Source organism: Nasonia vitripennis, chromosome 5, assembly GCF_009193385.2.
Source record: "Nasonia vitripennis strain AsymCx chromosome 5, Nvit_psr_1.1, whole genome shotgun sequence".
Taxonomy (NCBI): domain Eukaryota; kingdom Metazoa; phylum Arthropoda; class Insecta; order Hymenoptera; family Pteromalidae; genus Nasonia; species Nasonia vitripennis.
Window position 1 is genome coordinate 17,580,483 of NC_045761.1, and position 13,546 is coordinate 17,594,028.

The following is a 13,546-nucleotide window of genomic DNA, read 5'->3' on the forward strand; positions in this document are numbered from 1 at the left end:
AAGAAAGACCTGATGTTAACGCTAGACGTTGATCAGCGAAATATCACTAGTTCATAAGAGAAAAAACGGTATAGATTGTTTTCGAACGCAATAGGAGGTGAATTATTGTACGAAAGTGTTAACTGCCTTTGTTACAATGAAAGGATGAAAAAATCTGACATAGGAGATACATGTATATATACAAGATTATGAAAGTTAGCAATTCTGTCACATCATATCATCGATTAGAGTAAAATTAATATTTACAAAGTCTTCTTCTTCAATATTATTGTAAGATTATGATATACTTTTTATCTATTATAACGAAAACTACGTCATTATTATAAAGCTGAACAGAAATTAAATGAACGTGACAATAAGAAAGAAGCCCTTTGTCTGGAGTTTTATTAATACTTTTTTAATCTGTTTATTATTTTACACACTTCTATGATGACATATCTGCTCTTTCAGGAAAAGATCTCTTGAATGAAAATAATACATTTACACGTAACTAACAACTAGCTACATAATGTGTGAGAATAGTAATTCATCAATTGGTAACAAAATGTGTAATCACATGACCATCTTTGATTTTACGTCTTACAACCCACTCATTATGGATTTATTTCAGTACATTTTTGTTTAAAACTATTTATTTGATTAACCATGTATTAATTAACGATTACAACAATTCATAATTAAGGAGAACAAATTTGTTGAATTAAAATTATATTTTTTACAAGTTTCTTGCAAAAACATAACAAGCGATAATCTTTGTTTACAGATCAATAGTTTTCTTATTTTGCTAATTAAAAGAGAAACGCGCGAAGCCGTTATGCAGCATCAATTCATTCTTTTAAAACGTCATCGAAAGTATTTTACACCAAGTACATCTAGCCATTGTCATGATATTCAAAAACTATTATTTCCGATACCCCGGAGTATACGATGTGTCTCAATATCTGCAGGACTAAATTTGCTTCTATAAAAAATGCTCTATTATGTTAATTCCTCTCCAAAAATATACCTTGTTTTTGTACGTCGTTGATATCTCGCAAAAAAAATTCTTCGCAAAAACTACACGCGATGAAAGTCTCGTGACAAACTTGATGCAAAATACTCCGTGAAAGAATTTGGAAAGGAGCCAGAGAAGCCTGAATTTTCATTTATTGCTGCTTTACGTAATGACCGCATTTTCGGCAGAGCTCTGCACTCTCCATGAGATTTTCGCTGTTCAAGCGAGTCATCGTCAACGTGCCACCATCGGCAATGACGTTACTGAAGCAACTGTTGATGGCTCCGATGGTTTCGCTCTTGGATATGCCGGTCTTGATCACGGAATTACCAATGTCCACCAGACTGTTCTCCACCTCCTCATCCTCCTCGGACTCCTTGAAGCGCTGGAACTTGTCGTAGGTCGAGCCGTTGACGATCTTGCCGTCGCTATCCTGAGAACCTAAGTGATTTTCGAGACTCGCGCAAGAGTCTCCTGAATTGAGTGTCGCGTGAGTATCGAGCTTGACTTGGTTGTTGGTGTCGGTAAAGGGTGAGATACAAGCGGGGTGTGCATGTGGCAGGTTGGAGATTAGTAGTACAGGATCGCGAGCTCGAACAACATGGAGAGCTTGCGGTTAGTCCTTACCGATTGTGGATTCCGACTTGTCGATGCTCAGAGTGGAATCGCTCTTACCGACGTAGTCTTCGTCCTCCTTCACCTGCAGTAGATTCGCGCATGGCTCGGACAGCGGACGAGCACAGGATGCGTACCCCTGCAGACATTTCACCTGGTTACATCGTTTTTAATGTTTTTTTTTAGCAGATAGTATGGTATAGTGGAAATATTCAAATTTTCAATTATTTTAAAAACTGTTAGTTTACTACTCATGCGGTTGATGGTAACGTTCTGTGCATCCAAGCAATTTTCAACTTCGACTGAGAGCCAAGGAAGTTATGCTTGTCGTGCGCTTACGTGTTAAATATAGTCACATCAACGAAATTCACGCGTAAACTCACCTGAACCAAATCCATGCGAGAGTCGAGTGAAAACTGCTTCCCCGACATTAGTATTCCACGGATACGACGTCGCATTGCTGGGAAATAGTAAATGCCATACGTTAATTGACTAATCGCAGGAATTAGCGAGTAAAAGCTAACAACTGTATTTACGAAGCAAATGAGGTTGTAATTTTCACCGTCAAATGACGGTATCTGAAATATTAAGCAAACACATACGTGCGAGCGAATCGACATGCTTTGATAAATGCAGGCTTTGACTTGTCATCAAATCAAATAAAACATTAATGTGTGAAAACACTGATTATAAACATCGAGTGCTGAACGAAAGAAGAGGAAAAAGGTGTGGTTACAAGAAAGAGTGAACTCGCATGAAAGAACGCGTACCTGGACTATCCCGAGCCTCCATACGAAGCTGGCCAAAAGTCTTCATGCACTCGTTGAAGACGTCGGCCGCATCGTATATGGCGGCAAAACTGCCGTTCACTATTTTTGGTGACATCGGAGAATTGGCCAGCAGGAGGCTCGAGCCAAAATTTTCGTTTTTCTCGCGAGTTTCTGAAAATTTTACAAACACCATGGCTTACGACACTGATGATGACGTCAATACGTGAACGATGCTGTTATGTGGTCCATATGAGAACAATTCTGTGGTTGACAGGACGAACGTTAAAGTCGCGTTTTCTCGAAATCATGAAAAATGAACTCAGACGATTCTTCTGGGAACCCACAAAATTGATATCAAGCAGCGTGTCTTATCTTTTATAAAGCTTTTTTCTGATTCTATGAATTCCTTTGGAAATAGTACACCTGCGTATCTTCAAATAGCTCTTGATGGTTCGATAGACACTACGAATAACAATACTGGAACAACCATTACCTGCCAACGAAACTCTTGCCCTCGAAGGAGAACTAGTACCGGATCCCAAAATCTCGGTAGCCGTGCTCTTGATTTCCGCCCAATCCCGCAGTATGTCTTCATTAGTGGTGCTGCTCAAAGCAAACACTCATATAAATACCTTCCTGTGTTACATCAGAAGAAGTCTGTCTCCAAAACTTACTTAGTAGACGTGACGGTGAACCTAATGACGTACTTCCCGTGAAGCGCAGCAGGCACGCAGTGCACTCTACCCCGTGAGTTCATTTTCTTTAACAGTCGCTCAGTCAGTGAATTTTCGCCGCGCAGTCGGAATACGACCATACCCAAGTGCCTGGCAGCTGGGATCTCGAAACGCGAGTCAGCGAGTACTAGAGCTTCGAATTTCTGTGCCAACCTAACTCCCTGCGAATTTCGGATATGATGGGATCTTTAGTTTCGATTATTTAATTTAAATAAATAAAAAGATTGGTAAGTTGTTTATGATTACCTCTCTTATGTGTTTTTGAAGACCCGTAATGCCATAGTTCCTAATCACGAACCAGAGTTTGAGTGCTCTGAATTTTTTGGACAGAGGAATTTGCCAGTGCTGGAAATATTAGAGAACAATTTAGTTTCGAGGTGAAAATGAAAGTGTATCTTGTCATTGCAATTTACAACTCACCATGTAATCAATTGCGAGTCCTATAAACCAAGAGATTGGAAGTAATTGAGTTATTAATGTTAAATGAACGTGACGCTTTTAAAACATGTATTCTTATAATTAAATTCACGATTTACCTGAATTTTCATGTTGAAGATAGATGGGCTCGACATTGAAGGTCCTGTGCAGAGATTGACTATTTCTTACCCTAAAAATAAATATTGATATATGCTAAACAATGCTGTAAATAAACTTTAATTTTCAACATAAGAACATTTTATTCACCACATAGCTGTGCAATCAAAATGAACCATGAGCCATTTGCTTGGGTTGAAGGCGAAGGAGTCGGCATACTCGATACCTTTCATCCAACTACGAAATTCCGGACAAACGAAGGCGCTGCCGGCGTATGCAGCATCGACATGTAGCCACAGTCCATTCCTTTCACCTATTTTAAAAACACATGATTTAAAACAATAAAATATCAACAGGTCCAGGTTTAGGAAGTTCTCAAGGGTACTTACATATGGGACCAATTTCTTGTACATTATCGAATGAACAAGCTCCTGTAGTACCGAGTGTTGCGCAAACCTATTAATATTACAAAATTAAAAAAAAAACAATTATACAAAAAATACAGAAAAAACTTAACAGATTTACTGAATACCCGACGTCAATATTATCGGAAGAGATCAATATCAGAGCAAATAGAATAGATGGTAAGAGTTTGCTGCAAGATTCTGAAATAATAAGTTCGCAATTGTTTTTGTGCGGGCGAATACTCGTGGGAGCCAACTAGGAGTATAAAGATCAGCTTATTTCTACGATACGGAAAATATTCCGCTACAAGATGCAACATTAATTAAAGAGAACTAGGCTCCCAAGACCGTATATCGTAAGAGGATCAGTATTGTCCGTCATTAGTTGCTACTACAGCTTTATTTAATAAATATTCTCCAATAAGCATTCGACAGTTTTGAAAAATTGATTCCTTCACTCGTTGGAAAAAATCTTTTAAAGAATTAGAAAAATATTTATTATCAGCTTGTCAATTGAAGTGTTCATTTACTACGCTCTGTCCATTACATCTCTTGATATTATGGAGAGCATCTGATCGATGACGTCAACAACACATACATCGCTCGCTACATTTTACTATTTTAAATAAACTCTTACGTGGCGTAATACCATTTCATTGTTCGCGCAACGACTGCATCGTCGGCGCTCATATTCAAACTCGGAATGAACTAAATCCTCCGATGAAGCATAAACGTGACTGGACAAGTGGCTAGACAGGCATTTATTGTACATTTCATCGGACGATTGGTCGATATTGTGAGCAGAATGCTGTTCAGAAGTGAATGTCCGGCCACCAAGTTTATTAATACGATTTTCACGATAGCTTAATGGTCTCCCCGATGATTTAACTAATTCAAACTCGCTTATTCATCGAAACAACGGCTTGTACAGTAATCGTCAGTGTTTACTTACAAAGAAGGGCACAAGGCCTTCCTCTCGGTCGCGCTGCAGAGCCTCGGCCAGTTTTTCACCCCTCATGCTGAGATTATCGTCAGAATCGATGTACCTCATCCGCACTAATCCAATGAGTCCAGCCTTCTCCACGCTCGAGTGTGCCTGCGGAAAGAACCTTGCCATAACCTCACCTCGCAACCTTGTCGCGTCAGGTATACCAGAGCCCATAAGATCATACCTGGTCCGAACAGTAAGCTACGAGTCTGGAGTTGATCTCGGCTGGAAGTAGGTCTGGATCGTTCTCCTGGACGTCGCGGATAGCCCTAGTTCTCGCTGCAAGAAGACATACCAGGGTCGACTCGCTGGCCGTGGTTTGAATGACTCCACCGCCTGAACCGTCAGCCTGGTGCAGGAAATCGTCTGGCAGGTCGATCATCTTGCCCAGCCAGTTCATCACTATCGTTTCCAGTTCCGTGCATACTGGACTCGATGCCTGCGATGTCGAAAATCAAATGATCGTTTTCAACAGAATATTCGCAAAAAAAACTTTGCGTTCGCGGCACCCTTGAGCCGAGAAATAAGTAGAAGAGTGCAACAGCGATCAATCAAAAAATATATGTCGCGCGCATCCCTTCTCGACTCGACTTTCGCTTGTAAACCTATAAAGCCCTCGGAAGCGCGCGTGCAGAGCGAGAGAGATAATAGGGGACATCGGGGATTAGCGCACTCACCCAGGTGAAACCTAAGCAATTAATTGCATCAGCCAGCATGTCGGCGAGTAGACTGGCCGGCGAGTTGAGCGCTGGAAAATAAGCGTGCATGTGGGGACTCTGCCAGTGGGTGACGCCAGGCATAATGCACTTCTCAATGTCGTCGAAGATGTCGGCCCAAGGCTCGCCGTCGACTGGCGCCGACTGGGGCAGAATGTTCCTCAGGTAACCCGGTGACACAGATGGGTACACCCGTCGCTTGCGGATGTTCTCCAGGTAGTCCGCGATGTAGTCCACCATTTCTTTGCCTGGTGACAAAACGGCCAAACGTGTGTGTGAATGAAAGCCTCGCTCCGATTTTAATTAATGTACACGTCCATCAGACACAGAGATAAGACCCGATCGACTCGTGTCTATAAATAGAGAGCTCTAGGGTATTCGGAATTAAAAAAAGCAAAGTCTGGAGAAGCGTCAAATCCTCGCATTTAAACACGGTAAACATTTTTCCGACGCCGAGTAAACACCGCGCGATTCTCCCTCCTTTTCTCCCGCGAATCAAAAGGTTCCAAAGCAATCGATCGCAGCAGTCTCTGTCTCTGCGTCGCAGCTGTGAAATCAAAAAAGCCAAGCATCATCCGGGACGAGTCTCCTGCATCGGCGATGAAAGCACATGGAAGAGAGCGCGTCGATAAAGACCGAACCGGAAATCGCTTTACGGCTGAGCCCGGTAATGAATAGAAGAACGAACGAATGAACGAACGAAGGAGCGAGAGGTTTCGCGGACGCGATTATCGATGGTCGACTACTATACCGCAGGAACTATCACCTTTTAATTAAAAACAGATACGAGCAAACAGAATCGGCCGCCTTGAGGAGAGCTGCTTACAAACACTCGACCCGGAGAAAAAAGGCGCTTTTCGCTCGCTGCAATCGAAGGAAAATTTAACGTTACTATATTTGCTCAGCGTTTGGCTGTTAAATGGTGCGCGTAATTTTCATGAATGCAGAAACTTCTAGCGCGTAAAATAATCAATTTAACTCGTATACGAAAAATAAAGAAAAGCGTAAGTTTTTCAAAAAGCAGCAGCTGATCCCTCCGGCTGATACGTATTTCCCAATAAATAACGAACAAGCTTCTTTAGCGTCGCCCGATCAAATAAAAGAGCGGCAAACAGCAGCAGGCTCAATTGATATGGAAGCGTTTATTGTCGGCTTAAAGGGTTCGGAAAGTATATAGCCAATGCGCGAGAATAGTCGTGTGCCGCGACAATATCAAGCCCATAAAATCACGGTGTCTCCCTACTCTCTGCCGGAGATTTCTCTTTATTGAGGCGCATTTCAACGCCAAGGATTCCTATATCCGAGCTTGTCTCGCTTTTATTCAAATTCAGCCTGAGAAAGCGACGATTTATCTTATTTACCGAGGGGTAGTTATAGGGCCTTGTTCTTTCCCGATGGCCGAGCGCTAATTCGCGTATGTGTGCCCGGAAATTTATGCTTTCAATTTCGGTTGTAGGACACGTCGTTACCCCGACTCTTACAAACATGCATAGATATAAATTCATGCTGACAAGACAAATTACATAAACCAATAGAAAAGTGTAACTCACCATGCTGCCGATACTCCTCGAGGTTCATACTGCCCTGCAACAGATAGGCGAGATATCCAGATGTCAATGAAATTCCCTCTCAAATTAAACCGCGTATAATAAACGTCAACGATCTTCCGAGCGAAGCGACTCTTTCACTCTCTGCTCGCGGCCGAAACTTGGTGGCGACCGCTGGAATCCCGAGTCCACTTACAGGACCCAAATCTCGAAATTCCGATCGCAACGTTTGACGCGCATGGGTATACCGAATCGTTACTTCAACCAAAGAACAATGGAGAAACCGATCGGACGACAACGACGACGACGACTGCGACGAGGCAAAAGGGATCAGAGAGAATGATAGTGTGTGATGCGTCGTCGATGGAAGGGGCCGAATCTTTGGCGGATCCGAGAGAGACAGAGAGAGAGAGAGAGAGAGAGAGAGAGAGAGAGAGAGAGAGAGAGAGAGCGTACGAGCCGCCTCGCAGATTATTTGTACGGATTCACACATCGATCGGCTGTCATTGAGTCCGAGCTTATTAGGGTAGTGTCACAGGCACGCCTTATGGCCTAGAGCTAAATACTTACTTTCGTCACTTAGTTCCGAGATAGCGCTGGCTTTTTTCTCTCTCGCCATGAGGGGGGATTTGTAGGACAGCGCGCGTTACGCGTACGTTTTACAAGGGGTTGAAATCGGGGGTTAGTGCGCAGGGGGATTCAATGTTTGATTGGAAGATACCATCGTTTCGATGAATGTTGATTTCAATTATGAGAAATTGAGAGTTCTGAGACGAGTGATGATTTTGCATATAGACCTTCCTTATAACGCAACGTGAGAACGTGTGTTCAATGAAAGCTTATTTTACACACGAACTGTTGTGTGCCTTAAAAATCACGAACTGTTGTGTGCCTTAAAAATCACGAACTGTTGTGTGCCTTAAAAATCACGAACTGTTGTGTGCCTTAAAAATCACGAACTGCTTGTGTACAAAAATCGATGTATAATATACTGCTATAGATTATCACATTTAAAAAAAAATAATCTATAATCAAATTATCATCGTAAATCGTGTGCAAAATAAAGAATTCCTTATGCGCGATTTCATTTAAACAATACAGCGCTTCAAAGATGCTGTGCGTCGAAGAGTTTACAAGGGAATCGAAAGTCAATAGTGACATACTCCTTCATTGTGTCAGTCTAGTTCAAGTGTGTATAAATAATATGATACACATTTTATTCCCCGCACGTGTTTTACCATTAAAAATCGCACTAACTATATGAAACAGTCTCGGTAGACTGCATGATGTAAGAATGAAGTATAAAAAATGCGGAAGAAGCTCCCCTGACGAAGCATTTTTTCAATGCATTCAACAGTCTTGAATCGACGTAAGTGCTAAAAGAATACGAATATAGTGTCGGCGGAAGCCAAAAAAGGTGTCAGACGTGTCAGTTACAAAATCCCGCAACACTTTGAGCGATTGAATACTAAAATATTTTGAATCATGCGAATTGTCAAGAAGAACACAATTTTGCTTTATAAATCTAATTGAAATACATGTCAGGCTTCTAGCGAGAATTTTCTAATGGTACTATACTCTGTTAATTGCCTAGGCCAAGCATAATGGAGTGTTTTAGCGCATCACAATAAATCAACATTCAATTTGCACATCGTCGTTCCAAGGCTCAGGACCTTGAAATGATAGGCGAAATGGAAATGGAAAATTTAGGAATCGCAACTATTTGGAATCACTTCGAAAGCTTCTGTCTTACTGAAAAAGATTGAAAATCCAGAGGAAGTCGCAAAAGTGATGATTACATGCATCGAACAACGTTCAACTATTGGATTTAACTGATTTTTTTCGCAAGCAAGATAAGATCCGATAGGTATACCCTCGAATCATCAAATCTTTTTCGATGATCAAGCTAAGAATGTTAAATTAAAAATCAGCTATAAACTACCAATGACAAGGTCGAAATAATGCAGGTGCACATGTGGTCAACCGCTTTGGAGAAAAATATTCATTCAGCGAGGCGCTCGACACTATGCTCAAATGAGAGGGACAGTCGATATTATTAAAAGCACAGCCTTCTACCGCATCCGCTTCCGACTTTTGTAATTTCCCGTGGCTTTACGAGATATTCGTTTCCCCGTATTTTACCGTTTAATACGCGGGGAAATTCTGTCAATACGAAAAAAAACACTTGGTAACTAACTTTTAATTAAATAAACTTTCCATCCTGCGTCCGATATTTCTCACAGAAAAATTACTAGGCTCGATAAACTACCTCTAATATGAAAAATATGCTTAAGTAAAAGGGCGACTCACCTCTGTAAGACGTCTCTCCTTCAAAAAAGCTCTGGATCAATCCCTGCCGATCTCCTCCAAAGATTCCCGCTTCCTCAAAAGCCACAGCGGTAGTCGAGCTTCGGGACGACGACAGGAGTCGCACAACCGCTTGACAGAGACAAAAGGGTCACACTCGCTGACTGGCTGGCGCAAAAGTACGATACCCACGGTGTGGCGTAGGTATGGGCATCGCTGCAACAAGTGGCGGGCTTTTATATAGGGGAGCTACGGAGCAGCGCGCGCGCCGCGCTTCGAGGGAGAAAAGGGGCGCAAGCGCTCTTGGGGGATGGAGATATACTCGCACGCAGATCCTTCGGGACTGCGAGAGAGGCGTGCTTTCTACGCATGCGAATTAATTTTATGCGACTGACTGAGAGTGACTGAGGGTTATTTCTCTGGTGAGTTTTTCGAGAATTTAGGGCCGATGAAGGTTGTTATTTTTGGTCGGTTTTCTACTTCGAGCGTTTATTGTGCCCTATTTCGAGCTAGTCGTGAAAATTATCGTAAGAAAGAGGTGAGGAGCAAGATTAAGGATTAATTATTTATTTATTGCAGAAGAGATTTAAACTGATTTGAAAGCTCCGTTTGGCGCGCGGGACATATCGATCGTAGCACCTCCTAGCGTGAATCGTGCACCTTTTAAAAATGTTACTATATGTTGAACGCGGATTTCATTTTTTAGTCTCTTTTAAATACACTGAACAAACATTTACTGCCCTTTTCTCATTTAGATCGAAGCAGACTCGGTTTAATTTGAAAATTACTGCTTTAAGGCCATTTTATTACGTCAAGTTTCATTACCCCAACTTTTAGAATCGCTTTAAAAACTATTACAGATAAGTCTGTAATTTTATGCCGAAACGGTGCGCATCGTTTATAGTAGTCACACGTACGAAATATCGACGTAGTAAAACTAGAAACAAGCGTGCGATTAAAAGCTAAACGTTAATATTCATTAGAAGAGAGCAATTGCTTTTACAATATATATGCATCGAGTAATTTTTATACAGAGCTAGTAATTTATTACTGTCATAAGGTAGCATTTAACTTGTACCTTTCATTTCTAATGTCCCCACTTAAAAATGTAAATGTGTCTCTGAATGCACATCACGGCGAGCAGCTGTTCAATTTGCATTATGGAACTTTTGTTCCAAGATAGCGCGGCTACGAAACGTTTCATACAAAGACAAATAAACAAATCATAACAAGTTTTTATTATGATAAATATTTATAAACTATTTCTATCAATTAAAGTGCGTTACTTCTTTGATGAGTACTATACATAGTCAACCAGTATGAATTATCGTAAGTAATGGGGTACGTGACCCATATTTATCAAGTGATAAAAACTTGGCAAATTTATCGTAGAAAAAATATAAAAGGAAAAAACTAAGTAATTTTACAAGAGAATTGTCTGCTAAGAATAATGATAAGCACATAAGAGCAATACCTTATTCCAATGTAACACCTGTAGTACCGACTGCAATCATGTATATATAATTGCTCTTGAGATAAGCGTATATCAGTACATTTTTGTTTTCTTAGATTATAAAGTCTTTTTCTTAACTGTTTTCTTGAAAATGCAAAGTGTTTTTATTACAAATCGATAAAACTTGAATATAAGTAAGAGATACGAGCTAAGTAAAGTGTTTTCGCAGATGGTTCTGAGACAAGTTCATAGATGGCGTTGGAGGTTGATTTGAAATGAACACTACAATGATATAAAGTTTTAAACGCTTTTTTACTGCTTACAATTTCACGCGAAAATTGAAGTAAGTGTACAAATGATAATGTGATGAAAAAAACAGTTCTTATAAAATGCAGTGTTTTTGTCACATAATATTTTTTATCGAAATTCCGTTACTAAAATTGGATTAATTCGAATAATGACAAATTTGGATGGACCGTTAATAATTTCAATGAAAGATATTCAGATACAGTATCTAACGAATCGTTATAGCTCGCCTGGGGCAGTTATAACATGATCGGCTCAAGTAGGCCGATCAAGGCAGTTTTGGCGTGACTGGCACACCTGTATATATGCAGTATACAAACAAATAGTGGATAAGGGAGTATATTATCTACACAAAAAATCTGTATCCGTCACCTATCTCTGCTAACCAGAAACTAAGACTTGGAAAGTTCAAGCGATGGGGTAGGGGCCAGTTCAAAACGATTATTCATGACGGGTCTTTGTATGTCCGGGTAGGAATATTTCGACTAATATTAATATTTAATACCGCAAGAAGTATCAGCAACTGCCAGTTTCAGTTCATATAATGTAACAACGTAACCGTATGATGATTTAACTCGAAAATTAGCTCATTTTTAGCCAGCAAAGGTATTAACGGTTTTAATACGAAGAATAAATTTAAATTGCATTCCCTTAATTAAACTTCACTTATTATAAACTCATAATGGTTACATTGCCGAAATACTTCGTGCCATCAACGTGATTCTAGGAAAAATTTGGAGTTTTACAACAACGTAACCGGAAAAAATTTAATTAAGAAAAAACGGTAAATACTTGATGAAAAAAAGAACATACCCTCAAAGTCACAAAGAATAAGCTACTTCAATATCATCAACCGAGCGTACCAGTGACGTCACTTGCGCAATCCCGATTAATGCGTCCAAAGGTCCGTCAAACGGCCCTGTAAGAAAATTACATCATTAAATCAATTCATCATAAAACTTTCTTTTTTTTTTTATTCCTCCTTCACATCTCCGCGTCGCTCGCGCTTCCATCCTCTACGCACACACTCTCTCCACCAGATTATCCATCTCGATACATCCTATAAAGAAATAACGCGTGAATGTACCGTTCGCCGGAGCCGCGAGCGACGCGATGCCATTTCGAAACGCGTGTGTACGCGCGAGCGCTTAAGCCTTTTTCACGTCGAAAATACCCGCGAGCTTAGGTTCTCTCTCTCTCTCTCTCTCTCTCTCTCTCTCTTTCTCTCTCTCTTTCTCTCTCTCCTTCGCAAGTGCTTTATTGAGGAGAGAGAATGAGTCTATTGTTCGATAAGTTTGAGGGAATAGATGCGTGCGCGGATAAGCCCGAGGATTTTACAGTCTTAGCGCTGCGCAGAGATGTGTGCGCGCGTTGAAAAATTAATTTGCCGCTCAGGGGGATAGCAGCCGACTGCGTAGGTATTCAAGTCTGGCGGGTTATATTGGCATGCCTATATGCGGTATCGAATAAACAAAAGGAAATCTCCCGAGGTGATTATAGAGATATCCTGTTACACTGGCGTGTTAGAATTTGAATTTAATCCTTACTTGTTCGTTACACGGAGAGAACGTATGCGCTGGTCCTCCTACGTTGCACCCATCGTTGCTTCGGTTAACAATCGTGAACTGGGATGGAATTAAAAGTGACCGAAGCGAAGAGTAGTTTCAGATTTTTATTCTTTATCACACTTTGGTATAGAAGGTGAGATATGTGTCCTAGTCGATTGCTTCCGAGGAACTGCAAGAAAGAACCGCCCGCGCTCGAGCAATAAGTCCGCGGGGATGCCTATAGTTGTGACTGATAAGAGACAAAGGTGTCATCCTATCGGCTCATTCTAGATGGCACGGGGCACCTCTCTGTTGCTAGCCACGGGCGGTGATTTGTAAAATGCAACAAGGCCACGGCATCGTTGTCCCGATAACGAATAATAATGTTACATCTATATTGCCTGTTGTTTGTGAATTACGTGTACATTTTAAATAGTCTATCTCTCGTTCACTTTTATTTCAGCCGCAAAAACCTTCAATAGTACACGGAGTAAGGAGGAAAGATGAGTTTTAATTTGAGATGAGTGAATATTTCCCTGAAAAATAACTATTTTACATCTTCGTTGAAGGCTGTTACAATAATTATTTTACTTTCGTTTATATCGGTTTAAAGCTTTTTCAAATCAATTAA

General features: G+C 40.8%; 1 protein-coding gene across 6 annotated transcripts; it reads right to left on the reverse strand.

The window, feature by feature from the left end:
- Positions 1-367: 367 nt before the first annotated feature.
- LOC100119434 (histidine decarboxylase) lies at positions 368-13,107 on the reverse strand. Of its 6 annotated transcripts, XM_016986220.2 has the most exons (18): positions 12,916-13,105; positions 12,182-12,287; positions 9,613-9,825; positions 7,306-7,339; positions 5,717-6,003; positions 5,224-5,478; positions 5,004-5,147; positions 4,037-4,103; positions 3,798-3,960; positions 3,650-3,720; positions 3,534-3,553; positions 3,360-3,458; positions 3,054-3,274; positions 2,873-2,982; positions 2,380-2,550; positions 1,993-2,069; positions 1,622-1,763; positions 368-1,468 (listed from the first exon to the last, which is right to left on the reverse strand). In XM_016986220.2, exons 4-18 carry the CDS (start codon positions 7,331-7,333, stop codon positions 1,146-1,148), a joined length of 2,178 nt encoding a protein of 725 aa, XP_016841709.1. In that variant the 5' UTR covers positions 7,334-7,339; positions 9,613-9,825; positions 12,182-12,287; positions 12,916-13,105; the 3' UTR covers positions 368-1,145. The 6 variants fall into 6 exon arrangements, with proteins under 6 accessions (XP_016841709.1, XP_016841710.1, XP_031788572.1 ...); XM_032600418.1 differs by lacking the exon at positions 2,380-2,550 and having other exon boundaries at positions 678-1,468; positions 1,622-1,748; positions 12,916-13,107; XM_016986221.2 differs by lacking the exons at positions 9,613-9,825; positions 12,182-12,287; positions 12,916-13,105 and having other exon boundaries at positions 7,306-7,658.
- Between the last annotated feature and the right edge of the window lie 439 nt (positions 13,108-13,546).